The sequence below is a fragment of the Antechinus flavipes genome, chromosome 4, assembly GCF_016432865.1.
Source record: "Antechinus flavipes isolate AdamAnt ecotype Samford, QLD, Australia chromosome 4, AdamAnt_v2, whole genome shotgun sequence".
Lineage (NCBI taxonomy): Eukaryota > Metazoa > Chordata > Mammalia > Dasyuromorphia > Dasyuridae > Antechinus > Antechinus flavipes.
Window position 1 is genome coordinate 320124637 of NC_067401.1, and position 23742 is coordinate 320148378.

The 23742-nt window shown below is 32.7% G+C and overlaps 1 protein-coding gene across 5 annotated transcripts in view; it reads right to left on the minus strand.

The window, feature by feature from the left end:
• AHI1 (Abelson helper integration site 1) overlaps positions 1 to 23742 on the minus strand; it is a 247360-nt gene that overhangs the window by 89767 nt on the left and 133851 nt on the right. The window contains exon 20 of one of the 5 annotated variants that reach the window (XM_051997815.1): positions 10365 to 10384. The exons of the other annotated variants lie outside the window; for them this stretch is intronic. Coding sequence (XP_051853775.1) covers positions 10380 to 10384 — 5 coding nt within the window. The 3' untranslated portion in view covers positions 10365 to 10379. Of the gene's footprint in view, positions 1 to 10364; positions 10385 to 23742 lie in introns of those variants that run through there. 5 annotated transcript variants of the gene reach the window in all.

Below are 23742 nucleotides of genomic sequence, written 5' to 3' on the forward strand. Positions count from 1 at the left end.
AAAAGGGTTTTCTGAACTTGGAGATTGACATGCTTGTCTCTAGTGAAAATATCCAGATAAAACAAATAAAGCAAAGGTAAAGGTTAGTCCCTGTAGCATGGAGTACTGGGAAGAAAACTGGATTTGGAATTTGAAGACCTAAGTTCAAATTCTACCTCCATTACCATATCATTTTAAACAAATCAATTAATTTATCTGTTTCCTTCTTTATAAGAGAAGAGATTGAATGAGATGATTTCTAAATAATCTCTTCCAGGTCCAAACCCTATGATATGATTAATGGAAAAAGCAAAGAGCTTAGTTTCAGGGATAATATATCTATCTGGTCTTAACTTTGCCACCAGCCATTGTGGTCACTTAGATAAGCCCTACGTATCTGTCAAATACAATTTCATATCTCTTAAAAGAACTGTTAGCATTAATCTTATATTATTGTTATAAATACTTTAAAATCCTACTAAAATATACTAAAATAAAATATACTAAAATATGGGCTGAGGCTCGAGTTGATGCACTCCCAAGCACGTGAGGCTAAGTAGTAATTGGACCATAAGCTTGGAGAAAGAATGGTCCCCGCCCACTCTTTGTGCAAGTCCTGATGTGTTGTATAGGAAATGATGTTTTTGGTAGGTGGAGGCAGGGGAGTGGAAAGGAAAAAGGAAGGAGAGACTGATGGCTGGCATCTTGTCACAGCTGCTCACATTGCTATCACGACCGCCCTTCACCTCCAATGCCCCTCTGCTAGGTGGCTTCCTATCTGCCCATATTGCTATCGCAATCCTTCTTCACCTCTACTGAGAATAAAGACTGAAGATTTTTCCCTTAACCTGAATTCCTGACTCTGGCTGATTTTAAATACATGGTCTTCACAATTGTTCTTGTTATTATCATTTAGATATTTATGAAATGGTGGAGAAGTATCATTTTAAAGGAAATAAAGTATTTACACACACACACACACACACACATACACAAAAGTGTTATATTACAAAAGGTAGTTGATCATTTATCCTCAATAGATATTTTTCTCTACAAATCCTGGTGTGAATCTGATATAGTAGCAGTTATCTTGAGAATCAAGAATTCCAAAGGCAACAAACTACATACATAAGAACTATTGATAATAGAGTTGTCCCCTCTTTTTGTTTTCATATTTTGCCATCACTAATATATTATAGCAGTATTAGTGATTCTCAATATTATCATTTGTTTCAGTTGTTTCCACTTCTTTGTGATCCCATTTAGGATTTTCATTACCTTTTCCAACTCATTTTACAGTTGAGGAAACTGAGGCTAAATGACTTGCTGAGGGTTACATACTCATGTCTGAGGCTAGATTTGGAGTCAGGAGATGAGTTTTTCTGATTTCAGGTCTGGTGTATTACCCACTGAACCAAAACAGCTGCCCCTTTGAGCCCTAATGGAATTTTCTAAATGTGAGAGACATGATACTTTGAGTTTTAATTTGCTATATGCTCATATTTTAAATGAACCCAAACATCCATAATTTTGTACCAATGTAGTAATTTATTAAACTGAATAGCAGAGAAAAGGATATTATTAAAGATTTTTCCATCACTACTACAACCTCATTTCTTAATCGGAATTCTATACCAAATTTTGTAGACGAGAGTAATAGTTAAGAAGGACTTTTAAGTATAAATAAATAATTGGTTAATTAGGTTTAAGCTCTCATAATGTGAAAGATAAGATTTATAAATAAAAAAATAACGAAATCTTTGTAACTCAAAAATTTTAAGTATCATACCAATAATTCCACACCATAAATAACAAAGACAATTTGTTGTATTTATAAATATGTAATCAACTTTTTATTATTCCTTCTTAGAACACTTAACTTCCTCTTATAGTTCAGTATACTTCCTAGTTATCAGTGTATATTTAAGGAGGGTAAATTTAATTTTAGTGTTAACTTTTAAGAAGTGTATTTTGAAATGTAAATCTGCTGTCAAATGTAATATGACACATATCAATGTCAAATATAAATGCCTGGACAGTTCATGGTCAAATTGTTATACTCTTTCCTTTTATTAGTTTGGATAATTAAGGATAAAGTTTACATTTATAAGCCAAAAGGAGTACATATATCACTGAGTTTTGCTCCCTATATAGCAGTTGTTTCATTTTCTCTTTTGCAAGATTAAGTTTTTTGAATTAACAATAATAATGAGAAACTATGAAAACAATTATCACTTATTAACAAAACAAAAATTTCTAATTCTGTCTTAGCTATGAATTCTACCTCTGGAGCTCACAAATTATAACATTCTAATTATTATATAATTAAATATTGATTTGATAAGTAGAATAGCAAATGAAAGTAGCATTAAAAAAGAGCAAAAAAGATAAAATAAGCAAATTTTCAATAGTACTTTAAAAAGAGTATTTAGATATTCTTCTTTCATATCAGCCCAAGTTAATAATATTAGAAAAAGTTACCTGTGACAAATGAAGAAATCTGGAAAAAAAAAGGGGGTAGGAAAAGGTGAAATATAGCATAGGCTGGCTATTAAATTCACACAGGGCTGGAAGTGAATACCTACAATACGCTACTATACTATATAATATATTCACCATGTTACTTTTAAAACTTTCTTGTCTGTGCTTCCTTCTGACTTCCCTTTTGTTTTTTGTTTTTTCAGTGCATTAAAAAAGTTTTGATCATGTTCTTTTTATTATTTTTACTTCCTTTTTTGAGGGGGTATCATTACTGCTACTCACTCACTCCTCAATTTTCTCCAAATAAAAACTGAAGGAAAAAAAATCTCATTACAAATAAGTACAATCAATCTAAACAAAAGCACTCAATTACCAAGTCCAAACAAATGAATCTCTTTTTATACCTTGAGACCCTCTTTGAGTCAGTAGTTAAATAATATGCATAAGAGGATTTATCTGAGTGTTTTAAGAGACTTCAAAATCAAGAGTTAACAATGTGCTATAGCAGCTAAAAAGCTACTTGTTAGACTGATGGAGAGATATTGTCCAGAAGTAGGGAGGTGATAACTCCATTATATTTTACTTTGGTTAGAAAATAGCAAGTTCACTGTTCAATTACTGATGCTACAACTTAGATAGAGAGATAGACAGATACAGATAGATAAATAGATAGACAGACAGATAAATAGATAGATGGATGGATGGATGGATGGATAGATAGATGAACAGATAGAAGAATAGATAGACAAACGGATGGACAGACATAAACTGGAGGGCCCTCTGAGGAGTGCAATCAAGATAGTTAAATATTAAAATCATGTCATATGTTGTTGCTTGTTCTCTGTTCTTGAGGAGGACCAATGACTTATGGAAGGTGATGTCTTGATATGCAAATGAATCAGATTTAAGGGAGCGTCTGTGCAAATTCAGCCGGAGTCATCTGGGTCCAATGGCAAGATATAGATCAGGATGCCTGGAGATGTTCCTGGACGCAGGAGGAGACCTTGATCTTTTTAAGCTAAGGTCTTTCCCAGGTTCTCAGTTTGTCTGCTAAGAGATTAAGTGATTCAGGCTAAATAAGAAATGAAATCAATCTGGGAAGGGAAGACTCTCACGGTTTCTAGCCAGAACAAAACTATTACTTTTTATACTCAGAGCCATCAAAACCCAAATAATGACCAAGTGAGGTTTGGGCTTGGACCTACAGTTGGCCAATGAGTGAGAGCCAGAGTGATTTGGGATTAGGGCAGGATCAAGTAGCTCCCAATGGGTCTGGTCTGAAGCCTGGTTTTCCACTGCTGTACTTGAAGAAATCATTAAATGAAACTACATGGGACAAAATCCCCAGGTTTTTTGTTTGTTTGTTTAAGACAGATTAAATAAATGCCACATGAGGTCTTTTTGAAAGAATGAAGGTGGGGAGAGACAATTACCTGAGGCAAAAAAAAAAAAAAAAAAAAAAAAAAAAAAAGACCCTGGGAGGAAATAGTTGGTTAGTAGAAAATGTGATTAGTTATTCTGCTTGACACCAGAGGAAAGCACTAAAAACACAGAAGAATGGAACACAATTAAATTGCATGATAGAATTGGAAACAGGAAGAGTTGGCTTCAGATCCCACTTCAGATGATTACTAGGTAAGTGTAAGTCACAACCTTTCTAAACTTCAATTTTCTCTTCTGCAAAATAAGAGCATTGATTATTTGATCTCTAAGGTCCCTTCCAGGTCTAAATTTGTAATGTATGAGAAAGGAAAAAAAGTTTAAGTTCCATTAAAAAAAAAAAAAAAGCTTCCTAACAATGAAATTGAGGTCAGGTTTATATTTCATGCATTCAGTTCAATTCATGCAGTGGTGAAATAGTATTTTTAAGTTCTTAAAATGCCCTAACAATTAAGAATTTTCTAAAAATGGAAGTGGCTATCTTGGAAAGCTGTAGAATCAATTCCCCTTCCCTGGATATATTCAACCAAAACCTAGATGATATTGCTCAAGCATTAAGCAGAAGAAAGTCTTGTTCAGTAAGTGTTGAGTAGATTTAAGAAGTTTTTTGAAGTCCTTTCCAACTCAGAAATGTTTTGATTCTGTGATAGACCAATCTTTTATTTTTGCAAAGAAGTCCTAGAGATACACAAATCAATCATACAGGAAAGCTGCTCTAACTCTAAACTTGCTGCTTTTTACATTCATAGCATATTCATTCTCCTGTCCTAAGGTTTCTTCTTCTTTTGAAAATCATGCATAAAGTAAAAATTGCCTTAGTCTACCATTAATACTTTGCATTTATGCATATCCTATCTTTAGTAGTAAGTTTTCAAGTGTAATAATGTCAAATCCTCCTACCATTCCCCTCTCCCTTATTAGTGAAGGCAAGAAATTTATCATGACAATACTTATTAAGTAGAAAATCTAGGAGAGGCATTACAGAGAAAAAAAAAAAAGAAAGGAAAACAAAGACAACTGAATGTTGATATTCACTCCCTTTCTTCATCTCTTCCCCAATCCCCCACCCTCACAAAAAAAAAAAAAAAAATCTCAATCTACTTGATAACAAGTACCTAACAAGGAAGATCTCACTTCACAGTAAAATTTAATAGGAAAGTAATGTTAAAGATTCAATTGTCTTCATAATCATATAATCACAGAAATTATCTCTAAAAAAATCAAACATTCTTTAAGATCTAGCAGATTCTCAAAAAGCCATCTTGTGTATTTTTAACAAATGAGACAAGTCATTAAGTGATTTGACATACTATCCACGTGAGAGGTCATTACTATTAATTAGTATTCAGACTTTTAGGTTAGCTTAACCTGTGAAACTGGGCCAAATGCATTTTATGATATCTTTTGTTATACCTGTACTTGTTGATATTGTATCTGAAATAAAAAAAAAAATTGGGAGTCTGCAGTGGACTGACTTTTAAAATGAGTAAGCTTCTACAAAGACAGTCTTAATAGTTCTTTCTCAACAAAAAATTAGATACCTACAAATTAGCTTTGACAACTTGATTTTTAAAAAGTCTGCCTCTAATGTAAGAGGACTAAGTTGCTGTTCCAAATTTCATATTAGCCATTTATAATGCAAAGTTCCTTACATGATTAAAAAAATGACTAGTCACAGCATATAGACCCTTTCCAGTTTCCATATTTCTCATCATCTTTGCTTTGTGACTTTTAAATGAGTTTGCTGATTAAGAACAACCTAGAAAATGATAAATCTTCCAGCAACATCACTGAGTATATAGCACATTTTCATGTAACATATTCAAGGAAAACATTTCCAGCAAACAGTTAAAATTTTGGAAAATATATGTCAGCATTATCTCTCAGGCCCCTGTCATTACCACAAGAATTTGTCCTGAGTCTAACTGGCCTCTTAAGTTAACACTTTCAGCTAGTGACAGACATTCATTTCCAGAAAACATTACCAGTAAATTTGGTGACATCATATGCTACCAACAATTCAGATCCCAAACTGACTAAATCTAAAAACGCAAGAATAATAGCTTAACTAATGTCAGGGAAACCATTAGGTTATTCAAAGAAAAACTAATTAGGACTTAAAAGCCAGTATATACCTTCTTCCCAATGCTTTCTGAAACAAGCTTAAAGCCCAATAAAGTGTGCTACTTATTGCTGACTTAATAATCAAAAGATTTCTGGTTCCAGATTTAATGAATGAATTATTTTGATACATAGCTACTGTTACCAAGAAATAAGATACAAAGGATATGTAACTGGCATTTTACTTTTCTGCCTAAGAAGCATATATGAGGAGCAGTTTCTTTGACTCTTAAGTATGGAAAGTCATTGGCAAAATTGAGGGGAAAATAGTCTTTGATGACCCCTGTTTCCCTTTTTGGGATCTCTCCCTTTCCCTTAGCTGGTATTCTTAACTTATCAATTTTCATTCAGACTTCTACTACCAGCATGTTCTGGTACCCTGTCCCTCTTTTAATTTGATTTTTCTTTCTTCTTTTATTTTAACCTTTCTTTGTATCCACACTTAAAATTTATTTCTCTTTCTCCCCATTCTCCATTCTTTTCCTCCCCCTTTCCTTTCCTTTATTTTCTTATAATTATCAATATCTATTCCTTTATCCGGGTTCCAGGTCTTCTATGTGTGACCTTGGGCAAGTCAGCTGACTTAAAATGAGAGTTGTAATAGATCTTTAACTATGACTTTTAAAGTCATTAGTTTTTAAGACACATTTGCTTCTTCTTCCTTTACCAGAATATAAACACTTCATTAAAATAGGTCCCCTTCCAAAAACTCAAAGCATATACCTTCCTACATTTCTTCTGATTCCTTTGAATTTCAAAATTCCTTTTCATTTCTGCTCTCTTCATCAGGAATACTGGAAAACCCCCTATTTAATTAAAAATGCATTTTACTTTGCTCCACAAGATTATACTAAATTTTACCATGTAAGTTATTCTTGGTTGTAAACCTCTTTCCTTTGTCTTCTTAAAAAAATGTATATTCCATGTTCTCCCCTCCTTTAAAGTTGTAGTTGTCAGGTCTTATGTGAGTTTGACTGGTTCTGAAATACTTAAATTCTTTTCTTTCTGACTACTTGCAGTATATTCCTGGGAGTTTCCATTTTGAGGTTTCTCATTAAGGATGCAACTCCTGGATTCTTTCTATTTTCCTTTTGCCCTTTGGTTGTAATGGGTACTGGTAATTTTTATTCATGATTTCTTAAATTTTAGTATTCAAATATTTTATAGTTAAGTTTTTAGAAAGTCCAATAATTTTTAGATTATACCTCAATTTGTTTTTGACATCAGTTATTTTTGATATGAGATTACTTACATATTTTTCTATGCTTTCATTCTTTTTATTTTGTTCTATCAGTTTTTGATTCTGTGAGAAACAGATCTGGAAGAGTGACTTATCCCTACATGGAAATTAAGTAGCAGTTTCAGAACTTAAAGATCTTATGATTCCAAATCCAAGACTCTTTCAACTATATTACTTTCATGTCCAAATCCTATGATTCAATACATACATACATACATCAAACTGTTATATAAGATAACAAAATCATGTATTTGGAGTTATCAGAGATCTTCAAATTCATCTATTACAACTCTCATTTTAAGTCAGCTGATTTGCCCACAGTCTCACAAGTAATATACAGTCAAGGCAAATTCCATGTTGTCTGAATCTTAAGTCTGTAATTTCTCCATGACAACATACTGCATTATATAAAGTTATATTAATTGACATTTTATGAAGATCTGCCATATAATAAATAACTGCTCTTTGTAAATTGATTTTACATGACTTAAAGGACCACCTCAGATAACACATTGCATATATGAATACATGGATATTTCCAGATTCATTGTTCTTTATATCTAAAAAAATATTTTTATAATCACATTTACCTATTATGAATGTGCATTTAAATTGGCAGAATAAATTCTGAAGTTGATTTTTCAATGAGATAATTTAGACAGCTCTAATACACTTCAGATGAAACATATTAAGTACTGGAAAGAATGAATTATGACCCTAATAAGTTTTTAAAAATCATATTATATTTTCTTATGATTCCAGATTTAATTCTTTCAATAACTGTTTTGTTAAGTATATTTTTATTGACATCTTTAGTTATTATTTCCATTGCTAAAATTTCTATTAACCCTTCTTCTTGCAGAGTTATCACATATGTCATATATTATTAAAAAAAACAAAAATAAAAAAAAGGAAAATGGAAAAAACTGGCATAAGTGATCAATACACCCAAAATATCTGAAAAAAATGTGCCATGTTACAATATTTGTGGACATCCTATTGGTTGCCAAGAGATGGTGTGTGAGTATATCCTTGTCATTTCTATCCTCTTAACATCTCTCACATACAACTCTTTTTCTGTTCGCTTCTCATAACCTTAGTCTAGGCCCTCATCACTCCTAATACTTGCAATTTTGCAGTGGCTTCCTAATTGGTCATTCTGCTTTAGTCTCTTCTTTACTCCAATCTACTCTCTTTAAAGAGTCCAAAATGTTTTTCCTTAAGTGAAGAACTAAATAGGTCACTTTCCTACTCAATAAACCCTCATGGCTTCCTGTTGCCCCAGTCTCAAATATTAAAGTCCTCTATTTAGCATTTGAAGCTCTTCAAAACTTGGCCCCAAACCATCTTTCTAGCTTCACTTGACATTACTTTCTTCCTTCACTTTACAATCCACTGACATTGCCCCAATTCTCTGTCTTCAACAAACAGCTATGTACTTGTATATGAAGCTCTAAAATGTATTCCCTATTTGTTAAGGACCATGACCAGGTGAAGGGGCAGGTCAATTCTCCAAGAGCTTCCACAGTTGTGAATCATAAACTTGAAGGAGTTGTAAAACAGCCTTCACAGATAATTCCTTGTGGAATGAGAATGAAATAAATTGGAGGCAAGAGGGAAGAAGAGAAAGGTCAGAGAACGCAATGGTCTCTCAGTCCTCTTGTATCATCATCTTCCTCTCACATGAAGAGATCCACTTTACAGGTCTGAGTTAGACTCTATCAGCCACTGGCGGGTGGCTCCCATATCACAACATATGGTGCCCAAACAGAGACACAAGAATCACAAGAAACAAAGCAGCAGCAGCACTTGAGAACTGTTCGTGAGTAGGATCCTCCCAGATTTCCTTTGGTAACCCGTGGGGAAGGAAAGGGAGAAGAGCCCCAGTAAGACTTTTTTAGTCGAGATAATTAAATGGGCCAACACATCAAAAGGACTGAGCCAAGAGACTAATGAGAGACTTATGAAAAATGCCTGTTCTGACTATAGTTCTCTTCTCTATTTTTTGTTTTATGGATATTTCCTCCCCACAGCGTGGTCAGTAAGTTTGTGCATTTGCTGTTATCTGAATCTACACATTGAGTAATGCAAGCAGCACTATCATTTCTGGATGGCTGTAGGGTGAAATACTATAGCAACACCTATTCACCAATCTCACAGCACTCCTTACATCTTCAGAATTCTATTTAAATGTCATTTCTTGTGTGAAGCATTTATTGATGTTCACAACTACTAATGCTCCCTCCAAAGATCCTGAATTTAATGTTGTCTTTCAATTTGGCTTATTTTAGATTTATTTAGTTTTTATTTACTAATATTTGTGCATATTAAGAGCTAGGATTGTGTGTGTGTGTGTGTGTGTGTGTGTGTGTGTGTGCTTGACCAGCAGCTAGTACAGCAAGTGGCACATAACATATAACAAATGCTTAATTATTGTGAAAAGATATTTGGATGATTTCTTAATGAATTTAAAATGGAATTTTCTCCTACTCCCATTTTCAAGTCTCATAAGTGAAACTAAAGATAAAAATCTATAGAGAATATAGATGATTATTTACTATGCAAGTTTGGAACAGTTTGAGAAAAAAATGAAAATCTGTATTAATTTTACATGTATTTCATGCTATTGCTGAATTAATCATATTTAATTACAACCTCAACTACCCATTTTTTCTTTTGAATCCTTATACAATGACATAATATATGAACTCAGAAATTAATTTATAACAGCATGACTGTCTTAATCAATGTTTAAAAGCTTTGGTTTATACCAGAATCATACAGAAGTAATAGTTTCTTTTATAAGTCCCTCGTTTCATTAAAAAACAATATGATGAGAAAAACACTACATCTTTTATTCTTTGTAATTTTTATTTTTTCATTAGTTTTAAAATGTAATAACTTTTGTTCCTCCCAAATTAATTTGGTGGCAATATACAGATTTAAACTTTTCCCCCTTCAATAAATTTATTCAACTAGTTTGTTCAATATAGAAATTACAGAATCAAAAGAAGCTAATAGTCAATAAATATAATTGAAAATTATTAATTGCTTACCATGTGCCAGGCATAGTGCTAATTGCTGATAGTACAAAGGCAAAATACAGTCCCAGTCTGTATTAATCTAAGGGGAAAGAGTCATCAAGGTAAGACATATCTAAGAACATCTAACTGGATTGTAATTTTGTATTATTGAAACAAATTAAAGAACGTGAACTCAGAAATAGATTTGCTAAAGTGAAATAGTATTTAAAAGGAGAGGAGGAAGGATAGGTAATCAAATTAAAGAAGGGTGATTTAAGATATCCCATAAATAAAAATGACAAAGTTTCCAAAAGTTATATATTTTGGTTAACTATTATTAATGTGGCAAATATAATAAGGTATCCAAATACTTTAGGGGAATTTGATTTAATCTTTAGGGAAAGGCTGTCTGATTTACTGCTTTTCTGGTATTCATTAATCAAGGAATTCCTTTAATATTACACTATGAATTATTAATTCCATTCTGCCTCCCCCAAACTTAATAAGCAATAACTTGGACATTGTAAGGGAAATGCATCCATTTTTATATATTAATTTTACCTTTCTTTAAGAGAAATAATATAATTTAAGAATGTAGCCTGAACTCACATTTATTCTTAGCTCTTAGAATGAATTCTCACTGGAAAGCTAGATCAATAAGTCAGGAAATAAGCTGGCATAATGGGGGAAAAGAATTTCTCTTCTGAAAGTAAGAGTAGATGATGTACTTGTCTTTTATAATAAAAATCAAATAGTTCTTAGCCTAAGTGTTCTTTAGAATTCCCTGTCAGTTCCTCTAAAGATTTTTTTTTTTAAATAAAGGGCAATCAGATTTATTTAATATGTAGGATTATCTTGACATTGTAGCAAATATCAGTAACCAATCATCACGAAGAGACAATGTTGTGTACAAACCAAGTGGGTCTCTTTCCGGAATATTTGGAATTTGCCACTGCATGGAAAAGAATTTTCTGGAAGAATAACCGAAGTTTGTGACAAAGTGAATTGTTATCACATGGGGGTGTAATATGTTATTTTTTTTAATATGTGAAGCCACAGAAAAATAATGTCTTTTATATTAAATATAGCTTACCAATTAGTACAAAATAAAATGTGAACTATGACATGCATTTACACTAGTGAACAGGCTGGAGAAAATTAATAGTTTAAGACTGACAAGAATTGAATATGAATATGAAGAAATATGATGCTAAAATTTAGATAAGCATTTAGGAATTTCTAAATATTTTAAGTAAATATAGAAAATGATTGGATGAAATAATCATCTTTATATACTAACTTATTTTCAAAAAAGATAAAGCCCAGAGAGAAATAAATTAACATTTATATATGAAATATATGAATCACTTATGAAACAAACATTGTTATCAGTTGGGATATGATATCAGCACATAATTTTATTATATGAATGAATAACAAATATTATTTAATTCAATTTTAAGTAATATTTATTATGGCTTCTTTTAAATGACCTCTGCTTATCCTTGTTCATTACATAGCCTACCTTCTGCAGCTGCTGAACTTTTGGGCACATTTCTCTTCAAAACTAGCGGCATTCCTAAACAGCATTTTAGGTTCACCTAATCCTTTTTCATAAAATATTTTAACTTCATCATAAAATATGAAAATAGATAAATGAGCTATATAGTTAATATTAAATTAATCTGATTATTTTTTCATAGCACATCATGAAAAAGTAAGAATATACTTGATTCAAATACTTGTGGCATTTTATTGTTAAATGCTACATCATACCCTATTTTGCAACCCCTCATTATTTCTGCCAAGTAAAACTCTAGTAATGCTTCATTTAATCCACACCCTTGTATGAATTGGCTTAAAGTGCTTCCTCTACCCTAAAGGCACAGCAATAATTATTTAACATATACAAGTTCATATAAGATGTAAATTATATTCTGTTAAATTAGTAATAATCTTCAAAGTTTGCTATTATTTTAATTGATATTAACTATAATTTTTAGAGAGAGAGAGATTTTAATTATTATGCCTGCAAAGAATATATGTAAAGAGAGAGAGAGACAGAGAGAGAGACAGAGAGAGAGAGAGAAATAAGAGAGAGAGAGAGAGAGAGAGAGAGAGAGAGAGAGAGAGAGAGAGAGAGAAAGAGAGAGAGAGAGAGAGAGATTTTAATTATTATGCCTACAAAGGATATATACAAAGTAGAGAAATCTGGATAGTCCTGATTCCAAATTAAATATACATAGTGTACTTAAAAATACAGAACAGAGTTTTGTCTTTCTAGCACTTATCTGATCAACTACGGGAATGTAATCACCAAGATTTCAAAATTAAGGTAGAGTTTAATAATAAAATAGCTTTTAAAAGAAAAGAGTCATTGACCTAGAATTTGTTGCAAAGTTTGTTGACAGTAAACTTCTGTTTATCCAGGTAACCTAATTAACTGGTAATTTTAAAAGCATTCATTCCCCTATATGGACTCTTACTTTCATGAGAAATAAAGAGGCAAACAAATAGAGCAGAAAAGACTAGGCCAAAAAAACTAAACAAACAAAACCCAACCTAAACATATTCTAAGAATATTATTGTATTACTATAGATTCAGCCCAATAGCTTACATCTACTGTGTTTACAATATAGTAGATGATTAGTGTAACTCTAAGTTCTTTGCAGTCAGGAACCATATTTAACTTATTTTTGTCTTTCTGTCAAGTCCCAGAAAGTGATTTTTATGTATTCAATAAACATCTGTGAAGTTGAAATAAATTGACATTCATTTATTTTATCGAACATTTGTTAAATGTGAATAATATACAATGCCCTGTACTAGGTATTAGGAAAGAAACAAAAATGCTTTAAAAAAATCCCTGATTCTCAAGGAAATTATTCTAGTAAAGAGAGTAAGATAAGCATAGATAAATGTAATAAAAATTAGAAAATTAGTACATGATATATTAGAGCACAAAACATTATTAAATCCGATGAAGGAGAAATCAGTCAGTTGAGGTGAGGTTAGAAAACAATTCAGAGAAAAGGAAAAAATAGCATTTAAGGTGAATCTTAATGTTTGAATAGATTTTCAACAGGTGACTTGAGAAGGAGAGCATTTCAAGGCTTAGAAACAATATAAACAAAGAGAATAAAAGAATGAGGCTTGTGTTGAGGGTAGTGAGTAATTCAGTTTGACTGAAGCATAAAGTACACGTCCAATAAAGCTAAATTGCAGCCAGTGTGTGAAATACTATGAATGTCAGGCTAAAGAATTTAGCCTTTAATCAGTAGGCCATGAAATTTTGAGAGCTGAACTTTTGAGAAGTACTATGGCATCATCATATCTTGTAGCTGGAAGATCATTCTGCCACAGAATTCCAGAGATAAAGGAGGAAATTCTGGGATCATTTAGTTCATCCCATACTTGAAAAAGAATTTTCTCTTTAACACAGCCAATAAGTGCTTACCCAAACTTTTGCCTGAAGCCCTCTTTCCTTCTGAGGTAGCTCATTAGGAAGCTGTTGTTTACATCAAGCTTCAAATTAGCCTCCATGAAATTTCCACCCACTGTTCTAGTTTGTCATCTGGCGCCAAGCGGAACAGGGATAATTCATTTTCCAACTCACGTATTGTATCTGACAAGATCTCTGATATCTCCATGAGATCTTCTCCCCAAGATAAATATTCCCAGTTACTTTACACAATCATCAAATGGAAAAAAATATGGGGCCCTTCATTTCTTTTGGATTCTTATTATGACAAACAGAATAGTTGAATGAAAAAAATTTCAGATGAGTTTTGACAAGGACAGAACACAACAGAATTATCAGATCCTTCTTCTCAGGTTGCCCTGTCTCTCTTAAAGAAGGCTAAGAGTATTTAGTTTTTTGACTGTTATGTCACACTACTTATTCAGATTGGCATTATTTTTTATTATATTCCCTGTATCTTTTTCAGACAAACTACTATCAAGCCAAGCTTCCCTTATCTTTTATTTAGAAAGTTGATTTTTGAATTTATATGTAATATTTGGATAAATTGTTGGGTCTGGAGTCAAGAAACCCTGACTACAAGTCTGGCCTCAGATATTTACTAGCTATGTGACACTGAGAAAGTCACTTAACATCTGTCAACCTCAGTTTCCTTTTCTATAAAAAGGTTATAATAATAATAAAATCTACTTCTCACAATATTTTAAGGGTCAAATGAGAAAATAATTGAAAAGCATTTAGCATAGTGTCTGGCACATGCTAAATAACATTTGCTATTATTATAATCATAAGTGTTAAAATTCAGTCAAAGTATCTAGTCTGTCACTACCTTTTTTCCTTACCTATTAAACAAAGGAATAAGAGAAATTACTTCCCTTTTTTTAGTCAGTCAATCAATAGCCATATTCCAGGCAAGTAAGATAAGCACTGAGGATATAAATAAAACATAGTTCCTGCCCTTGAAGAACTCCCAATGTATACTGGGAGGCAAAATACTATTATGTTATGAAGAAAATCCTTGGGAATATGCGATGACCACGTTAGCATCCCAGATACCTCAGAATCAGCCGGAGTCAGGATAAGCAAAATTCCTTAGTCTTTATTCTTGGTCTTAGAGACAGGATTGAAAAGGATGGAAGCAGAATCTCTGCAACTGCCTTCTACCTCGTCTACTGCCAAAGAGTGACTCTGGCTCATCTTACTCCACCCCCTAGTCCCTCCTACAATCTTCTGTACACACTAATCATTGAGCCAGCACAGGATAGTGGAAAGGACCATTTTCCAAGCATATGCCCACAGAGTATTGTCCAATCAGTAATTAGCCTCAAGTGCTCAGCTGTCCTTACCTCAATGCATTGACTCAAGAGTTTCAGCCCTCTACAGGAATAGACAAAGACTAAAACTATATTGGTAGAGGAATTTTCACTGCAGATATTCCTTAAGCTAATGAAGTCATATTTGAATTCCTATTATACTATTAGAGAAAGCACAGAGAAACTATGTGACTTTCATAAGGTCACACTACTAGTATGTGTCAGGTGCTTGAAACTAAACTTGAACTGGAGTGAAACTAATATCACATGTCTTTCATCTTGATGAAAGAATATCACATTCTTATTTATGTGACCATAATTATAAAGATGCCTTATTAAAATGGCCCAATGATGTCAACATAATCAGAATGACAATTCTATAAAAATTTATTTAAAGATTCAGTGCTGTCAATCAAACTACCAAAAAAAACTCTAGAGAGTTAGACAAAATAATGACATAATTCATTTAGAAGAATGGTATCAAGGGAAATAATAAAAACATTATGGAGGCAGTAATTCTTGACTTTGAATATGTTTTTATAAAGCAGCATTCATTATAAAATATTTGGTACTGACCAAAAAATAGAAAAGATAATCAATGGAACATACCAGACAATGATGAATGAGAATTAATTGAACTTGATCCACTGTTTGGGAAATGGAAAAATTATATTGCCTATGAAAAAATTTTCTAATTAACAAGAGACTACTGCAAAAACCAGTTAGCAAAACTCTCTCAAAAATGATCTAAGAACACTATCAGAGCAAATGGTTATTGGTAAGACACAGAATATACTACATTGAGAGAAAGTAGAACCTTCTTCAAATCACAAATTTAATCTACAGTAAAAAAGCTAAGGCAGAAATTTTGGAGTAGAGGTAGAATATGCCAGAGAAAACTAGGTGGCAGAATGGATAGAGGGCTGGGCATGGAGTTGGGAAACCTCATCTTTCTGGGTTCAAATATGGAAATAATAAGTAAAATTAAACTTTCAAAGTAAGTCTGTTTAGTTTGATGAATTACTCAATTTGCTGAAATTTATTTGAAGCTTATCTCTTCAAAATTATTCTTCTCTACCATGTCACTTTTAAGGTTCCTCAAAATATATATATTTTAATTAATCTTTTCTATGACTTTTCAGAAATACGATTTTAGTTATAGTTATTATATATATGTATATATGTGTGTGTGTGTATACACACACACACACACACACACACACACACACACACAGAGTTTTATACAGTTATTAGCTATCAACATTTCTCTCCCCATTCCCAGACCAAAAATACAGACTCAGACTTGTGTCTAATCCAAGACCACAAGGAAAGACCACTAAAATGGGGTCCTAGTGCTCTGGGGAAGAGGCCTACAGTGCATCAAGGACTAAGTCATAGAACCAGACCAGCAGTTTGGGCACTGGAGTAGGACCTTGGCACCAGGAATATAAAGTCTGCAATCAGAGATCAGAATAAGCCAGTAACAGTGGGATGACCAGAGGAGAAGGAACTGATCAAAAAGCAAAAGAAAGATAAAGCTCTACTGTAAGGAAGAGGACACTAAAACAAAAACTCTGAAGAGAAGTTAATAACAAAACACCTAAAAATAAAGCCTTAAAAACCCAGCTTTTCTGTAAGATCAATTGGGATTTCTAGGAAAGATGATTCAAGAGTTTAAAATGTTGTGATAAATGAAATAAAACAAAAGAGAAAAGAACAGAAAAAATGAGAATGATGGAGGAGAGATCTGGCAAAAAAAAATTATCATTCTGTTGGTTTTTTTTTGGGGGGGGGGGCGGAAATCATGATTTTTGGGTAGCCTAAAGATCCTCAGATTATTTCTCCTTGACCTGCTTTCAAGGTCAATTGTTTTTGTATTATATTTATTTCCTACTTTTTCTTCTGAATTTTTTATTTCTTATTGATGCTTGGATAAATTTTATGTTTTAATCTATTCTAATTTTCAAGAAGTTCAATTTATGGATTAATCTTATGACCACCAATTCTATGGTATTCATTTTTTCTGCCATTCTTTTTTTTAAATGAAAATATTTTTTAATTTAAAAAATATATACAAACACTTCTGGTTGTCATTTTTATAGCAAAAGGTAAAAAATAATGCTAAAAGAGGAGGCTTAGGTCACTAGAGTAAAAAAAAAATCTAAGAATAGAACTGAGGTTATCCAGTGTAGCTCCATCCTCCTTACAGAGTGATGGTCTTGGGAGTTAGGAATCTCTGGAGGCAGCATCTTTTACATATTGACAAAGGTCAATCAATAAGACTCTATAAGCACCCATTTTGTGGTCTACCATTCTTTCATCCTTTGTTGCTAATTCCTTTAACAATTGGGGATTATGCCAAATCATTATTAATCAGAGAAATGCAAATTAAGACAACTCTGAGATACCACTACACACCTGTCAGATTGGCTAGAATGACAGGGAAAGATAATGCAGAATGTTGGAGCGGATGTGGGAAAACAGGGACACTGATACATTGTTGGTGGAATTGTGAACACATCCAGCCATTCTGGAGAGCAATTTGAACTATGCTCAAAAAGTTATCAAACTGTGCATACCCTTTGATCCAGCAGTGTTTCTACTGGGCTTATACCCCAAAGAGATACTAAAGAAGGGAAAGGGACCTGTATGTGCCAAAATGTTTGTGGCAGCCCTGTTTGTAGTGGCTAGAAGCTGGAAAATGAATGGATGCCCATCAATTGGAGAATGGTTGGGTAAATTGTGGTATATGAATGTTATGGAATATTATTGTTCTGTAAGAAATGACCAGCAGGATGAATACAGAGAGGACTGGCGAGACTTACATGAACTGATGCTAAGTGAAATGAGCAGAACCAGCAGATCATTATATACCTCAACAATGATACTGTTTGAGGATGTATTCTGATGGAAGTGGATCTCTTCGATAAAGAGAGCTAATTCAGTTTCAATAGATCAAAGATGGACAGAAGCAGCTACACTCAAAGAAAGAACACTGGGAAATGAATATAAACTGCTTGCATTTTGGTTTTTCTTCCCGGGTTATTTATACCTTCTGAATCCAATTCTCCTTGTGCAACAAGAGAACTGTTCAGTTCTGCACACGTATATTGTATCTAGGATATATTGTAACCTATTTAACATGTAAAGGACTGCTTGCCATCTAGGGGAGGGGGTGAAGGGAGGGAGAGGAAAAATTGGAACAGAAGTGAGTGCAAGGGATAATGTTGTAAAAAATTACCCTGGCATGGGTTCTGTCAACAAAAAGTTATTTAAAAAAAACATTTGGGAGTATATTTTCTTCATTCTTTTGGGGTACTCTTATTAAAAACTCATTTTTTTCTTTTCTCTCATACTTAGACTTGTGGAGTTACCCTTTTCTTCTGCATTCACTTCTTGGGTTCACTTAGCATTTAGTCCATAGTATTTTCTCATTATTAGGTCATTTTCTTGAGTCACTTCTATCTCTAGCCTCAAGTTCTGTATTTGAATTTTGCACATGAATCAAATCTCTGCTCCCTTCTAAACTCTTAGAATGGTATGGGTAGGTTCTATTTGTTAAGACTGTAGCCCACCTTCAGGATTTCCTGGATTTTGGCTCAGTCCACTAATAGCTCAGATCATTTTTGACCTCAATTCCTTCTCTATCTCCTCCTTGCACAGTTCTGAATCTGGAGCTGGCTTCAATCTTTCCTATGATAAATCTGACCTACCATAAAAATGACTAATTGTGTTGAATGGACTTTTTTGTTTATATAAGTTGTTTCCTTCATTAAACTATGGGATCCTTGAAAGCACTTTTTTTTTTTTTTTTTTTGCCTGTCTTTGTAACTCTAACATGAAGCAAAGTATTTGGCGTATACTTGACACCTAATACCTGTTTATTGACTGACAGTTTATGGTGGGTATCCTATAAGACCCCAGATCCTTTTCTTTCCAAGAGCTACCTGTCCCTTTTTTCATGCTTTGGTTTACATATGTCACCAGAATTCTATTACTTGAGGTGGATATTGGGTCCTATCTTTCTATGTTGTCCACTTTGGTGCACTCTAGCTCATAAGGAAGAGCTAAAACTGATTTCTTTTTTGGTTTTCTTTATTATTTTTCTTTCTGGTGAATTTTTATTGAATTGCTTATGGGGAATCAGGGCTCTTCTAAGTCCTATAATACATTCATCTTTCCAAAATTCTCTTCCCCAAATACTTTGCTACATTAGAAACAATGAGGATTGGGGCTGGGGAGGGTTGGCAAAATCATTGCCCTCCAAATCCTCTTACATGTCACTGGGACTAAATATTTTAAAAATCATATAATTTTAGCCTAGCACAGAATCTAAAAACAGGATTTTTTTTTAAGCTTCACTATCTGGGTCATAAAGTATATAGTTTTTTTCTTCAATTCTGATCTTGGCCTACTGCCTTGATTCATATTTTCTTAAGACTTCAATAGTTTCTGGTTGTATGCCAAAAATAGATTTAAGTTTGGAAATTATAGTAAAACTAAACTTTCAAAACAAGTCTATTCAGTTTGATGGATTACTCAATTTAGTGAAATTTATTTGAAGCTTATCCCTTCAAAATTATTCTTCCCAACATGTAACTGTTAAGGTTCCTCAAATATATTTTTATCAAGCTTTTCTATGACTCTCTTTTCAGAAATATTACTTTTAGTATTTTTATACAAATCATATTTAACTCCTGCCTCTAAAAATAAAAAAAAATTAAAAGCATATAATAAAGACATTATCCTTGCTATATCATCTTTGCATTACTAAAATATAAGAATTATGATTTCATTGTAACTTGAATTGATTCTTAATTAAAATAGAAAATTAAAAGTAATTAATTTCAGTTATTAATTATTAAACCTGGATTGGAAATTTCATATTCATATTTTTCAATTCTCCTTATATATATAGAAAATGTCAGATGATGAATCATTTTCTTTTTTCTTATCAATAGAAGATACACTTTGAATCAGAATAATTTGATACTATTTTTTAAAAAAATGATAGCTCAAAGTCTATCCAATTGAATGGAAGGCTTATAATGACACCAAGTAGTTGTGCCAGTCCTTTCAGACAGGATGAGACTGAAAGAGTTCTTTGAAGCTAGTTTTACTTTACTTAAAATGGAAACCCCCTTTTACTATCAGCTGTGTTTATTGAGAGTCTGACATCTAATTGTTCTCATTTTTGCCAAAGTTTTTTTTTTCCCCCTTAAAATACAAGAACCATCATGTTTTCCAGGCTTGATATACTCTAACTGCTAAGACAGGTTACATAAGGATATCTGAACATTTCCAATGAAAATTATTATTCCTGTTCCTTTATATTTCAACTATGACACTGTCAAAATGTTTTTTTGTTCAAATCTTCATAAAATAAAAAAAGAGAAACTCAGTTCTGAAAAGAAAAAAGTAAATAATCACTGACAAGACAAAACTCCTATTTTGAAGGACTGATCTGATTCTTATCATTAATACTGTATGTAAATAGAGAAAAGTTGATCTTCATGTTTTTCCAATCTTATTTGATATTTGAATAAAAGTTTCTTTGGTTGAACAAATTGTGAAAGAAAAATGTTTTATTCAAACATTTTGACTGGAATACATCAAATGCCTTGATAAGCAAAATGTTTCAACAGACATTATGAACTATAATTAGAATGGTCAGATGAAAAATGTAAATACCAAAATGTGATACATAATCAAAGATGTTAAATAGCTGGAGCCACAAGTTTCAAAACCTTCACTTTTCTCCCAATTTTCTACCAGCTGCATTACTTTTGGAGATTTTTGGACTTTTCAGTCATGGCCCCATGCCCAGTTCCTATCTCCCCTCTTTTCAGCTTCCTTTTGTGTATTTTCCTCACCCTATTAAAGTACAAGCTCTTTAAAAGCAGGAACTTTTTTAAATTTTGCGTTTGCATCCATCATCATACAAATCATTTTTTTTTTTCCTCTCTTCTTCCCCTGACAAGGAGCTAGAAATGTACAGAAGTTCAGTGTAAGGATGAAATTTGCCTAAATTCACAGAAGCAAACACATTTTCCTCTAATTGTTCCTTCAATTTTTTGTTAATCATTCAACAAATATTTATTAAATGCAAAATATGTGCCCGATTTAATCTAAATTAAAGCAAAACTTTAGAACCTGTTGCTATAGCATGTGAATACAAAATAGAATACAAAGTAAACAATATGAAATCTTTATTTTTGGGGTGGTCAAATGAAAAATGTAAATAGAGAACTTGTGGTACATAATCTATTAGATATCTAGAGCTATGAACTCTAAAATTTTCATGTAAGAAGGGATCCCAGAACAGACTTTTTTTCATTTTTCTACTAGCTGGGCTGTTTTTGGACATTTATGGACTTTTCTATTGTGTCCCTGTATCGCATTTCCCCCACCACTCTTTTCAGCTTCCTTTTGTACAAAATATGGAAGGGAGTAAAATATAAGAAACCTAAATAGTTAGATAAAGCTGATTATGAAGGGCTGCTTTTCTATTTGATTTTTGAGGTGATAGGAAATCAATGGAATATATTGAGTGGTTATATGACATGGCTTGACTTAGGGAAATCATTTTGGTTGATAATGTGAGGATAGACTAGAATGGGGAGAAGACTTGTAGCTAGAAGACACAACAACTTCATTGTTTAGCAGTCCAAACAACTTCATTGTTTAAAAGAACCAAGTTCATCACAGTTGATCATCACATGATCTTCTTGTTGCTGTGTTCTGTTGATTACACTCACTTCACTTAGTTTCCTCAGGCTTTTCTGAAATCAATCCGCTGATTTCTTATAGAACAATAATATTCCACCACATTCATATACCATGACTTATTCAGCCATTTCCCATCTGATGAGCATCCACTTAGTCTCCTCCTATTCTAAGCAGACACCTTTGGAGAGTCCCAAAATAAAGTGATTTCAAATACAACTTTAAAAAAAAAAGTTTTTTATATATGTAAATGTTTATGCTTGTTGCTGCTTTTCAAGTGTATAATATTACTTTAAAAGGACACTTGGCAAAACAAACAAACAAACAAAAAAACAAAGAGCAAAAGCAAACGTACCACTGTGAAGAAAATTGCAGCTTAAGTGGCAGTGTCTATTGTTGAGAATGAAGAAGTGAAATTCTATCAAGAAATTGCCAAGCTGTTGCAAAAGAAGTCAATATTTACCTGGATGTAAAGTGACTTCAAAATAATGGTACACATAGGAAAAGATGGCTGTAACCATTTTGAATAATAATGTTTAGGACACAGAGACAATGAAGCCAAAGATATGTGGACCATTCAGAAGTCTCATGGTTATACAGGTTAGATCTGTTCTTCAATTAAAAATCAGAAGTCTCACTGTATACGACAAACATTCAAGGGCTTTATTTAAAAAAGTGAAATTAACTATATTTTTCAATTAATAAGCATTTACTTTTTTATCCCTTACACAATAGGAATTTTACAATAGGAAAAAAGAAAAGAAAAAACCCTTAGAACAAATATACAGTTAATCAAAATTCACACACTGGCCATGTCCCAAAAAGATTCTCCATCTTAAATCTGTAACCTCTGAGTTAGGACATGGATTATGGGTTTCATTATCAGTGATCTGGAATCATGGTTGGTTATAAAAATTGATCAGAGTGAAATTAAATCTACCTTCCCAAAAAAGCAACTAAGTTTTCAGTGAAGAAATAAATAATTTCCTATTAAGGTATCTATGAACAGTAAGATTATCAATTTGTTAGAGCTATACTCCAAATCAATACCAAGGCTGAAGGTTAAAATGAGAAAGTACTATATGTAATTATTATACAATTTATTTAAAGAAGCCTCCAATTCATAACAATGGGAAATGGAAAAATGGAAAAAAAGCATTGGCTCAATTGATGATTTTGAAGTTTAAAGAGTGTGTGTGTGTGTGTGTGTGTGTGTGTGTGTGTGTGTGTGTATGTGTGTTGGAGAGACCATTCTGGCTGGAAAAACTTGATCTCCCTACTGAGGTGAGAGACATAGTAGCCAGGGGCAACAATAATTTAGAACATAAACTTATTTGCAAAACATCATGCAAGGAGAATGAAAGAAGATTATGAGCTATATATTATGTCACAAAACAATGAAAAGTCACAGAGGAAAAAAAAAATCTGCAGAGAGATTTTTGGGTGACTGCCAGATCCATAGTCTGCTGAGTATTGCAGATAGAAATAAAAGTCAACAAGTCTTTATTAAGAGCTTACTATATGACAGGCAAGAAGCTAAGCATCAGTAATATAAATTCCCCCAGTTCTGAAGAGTACCCTCACTTCACTGGAGATCACAAAGCTTCCTATGTTACAAAATGTGTCTTATACTAGACAGCAAACTGGAGCTTCTCCATTATCACTGCCATCTTAATACCTCTATTTTTCCCAAAGAGGAGAAACATCAAAAACCAAAATCAAAATAGCTTCTTTGAATGCTTCTGTGCAGTCTTCTTCATTTTCCCACCTTTCTAAATGATGTAAAACATAGTCTCTACAAGAATAACTTAAAACTTGTCTGCTTCATCTTCCTTTGTCAGCATGAGGAAATCACTTGGCTCTTTAAACCTCAAAAGATCAATATCCTATTAATCCTAATATTCAAGAAGCATCTCAAGAAGCTTATCATTGGTACC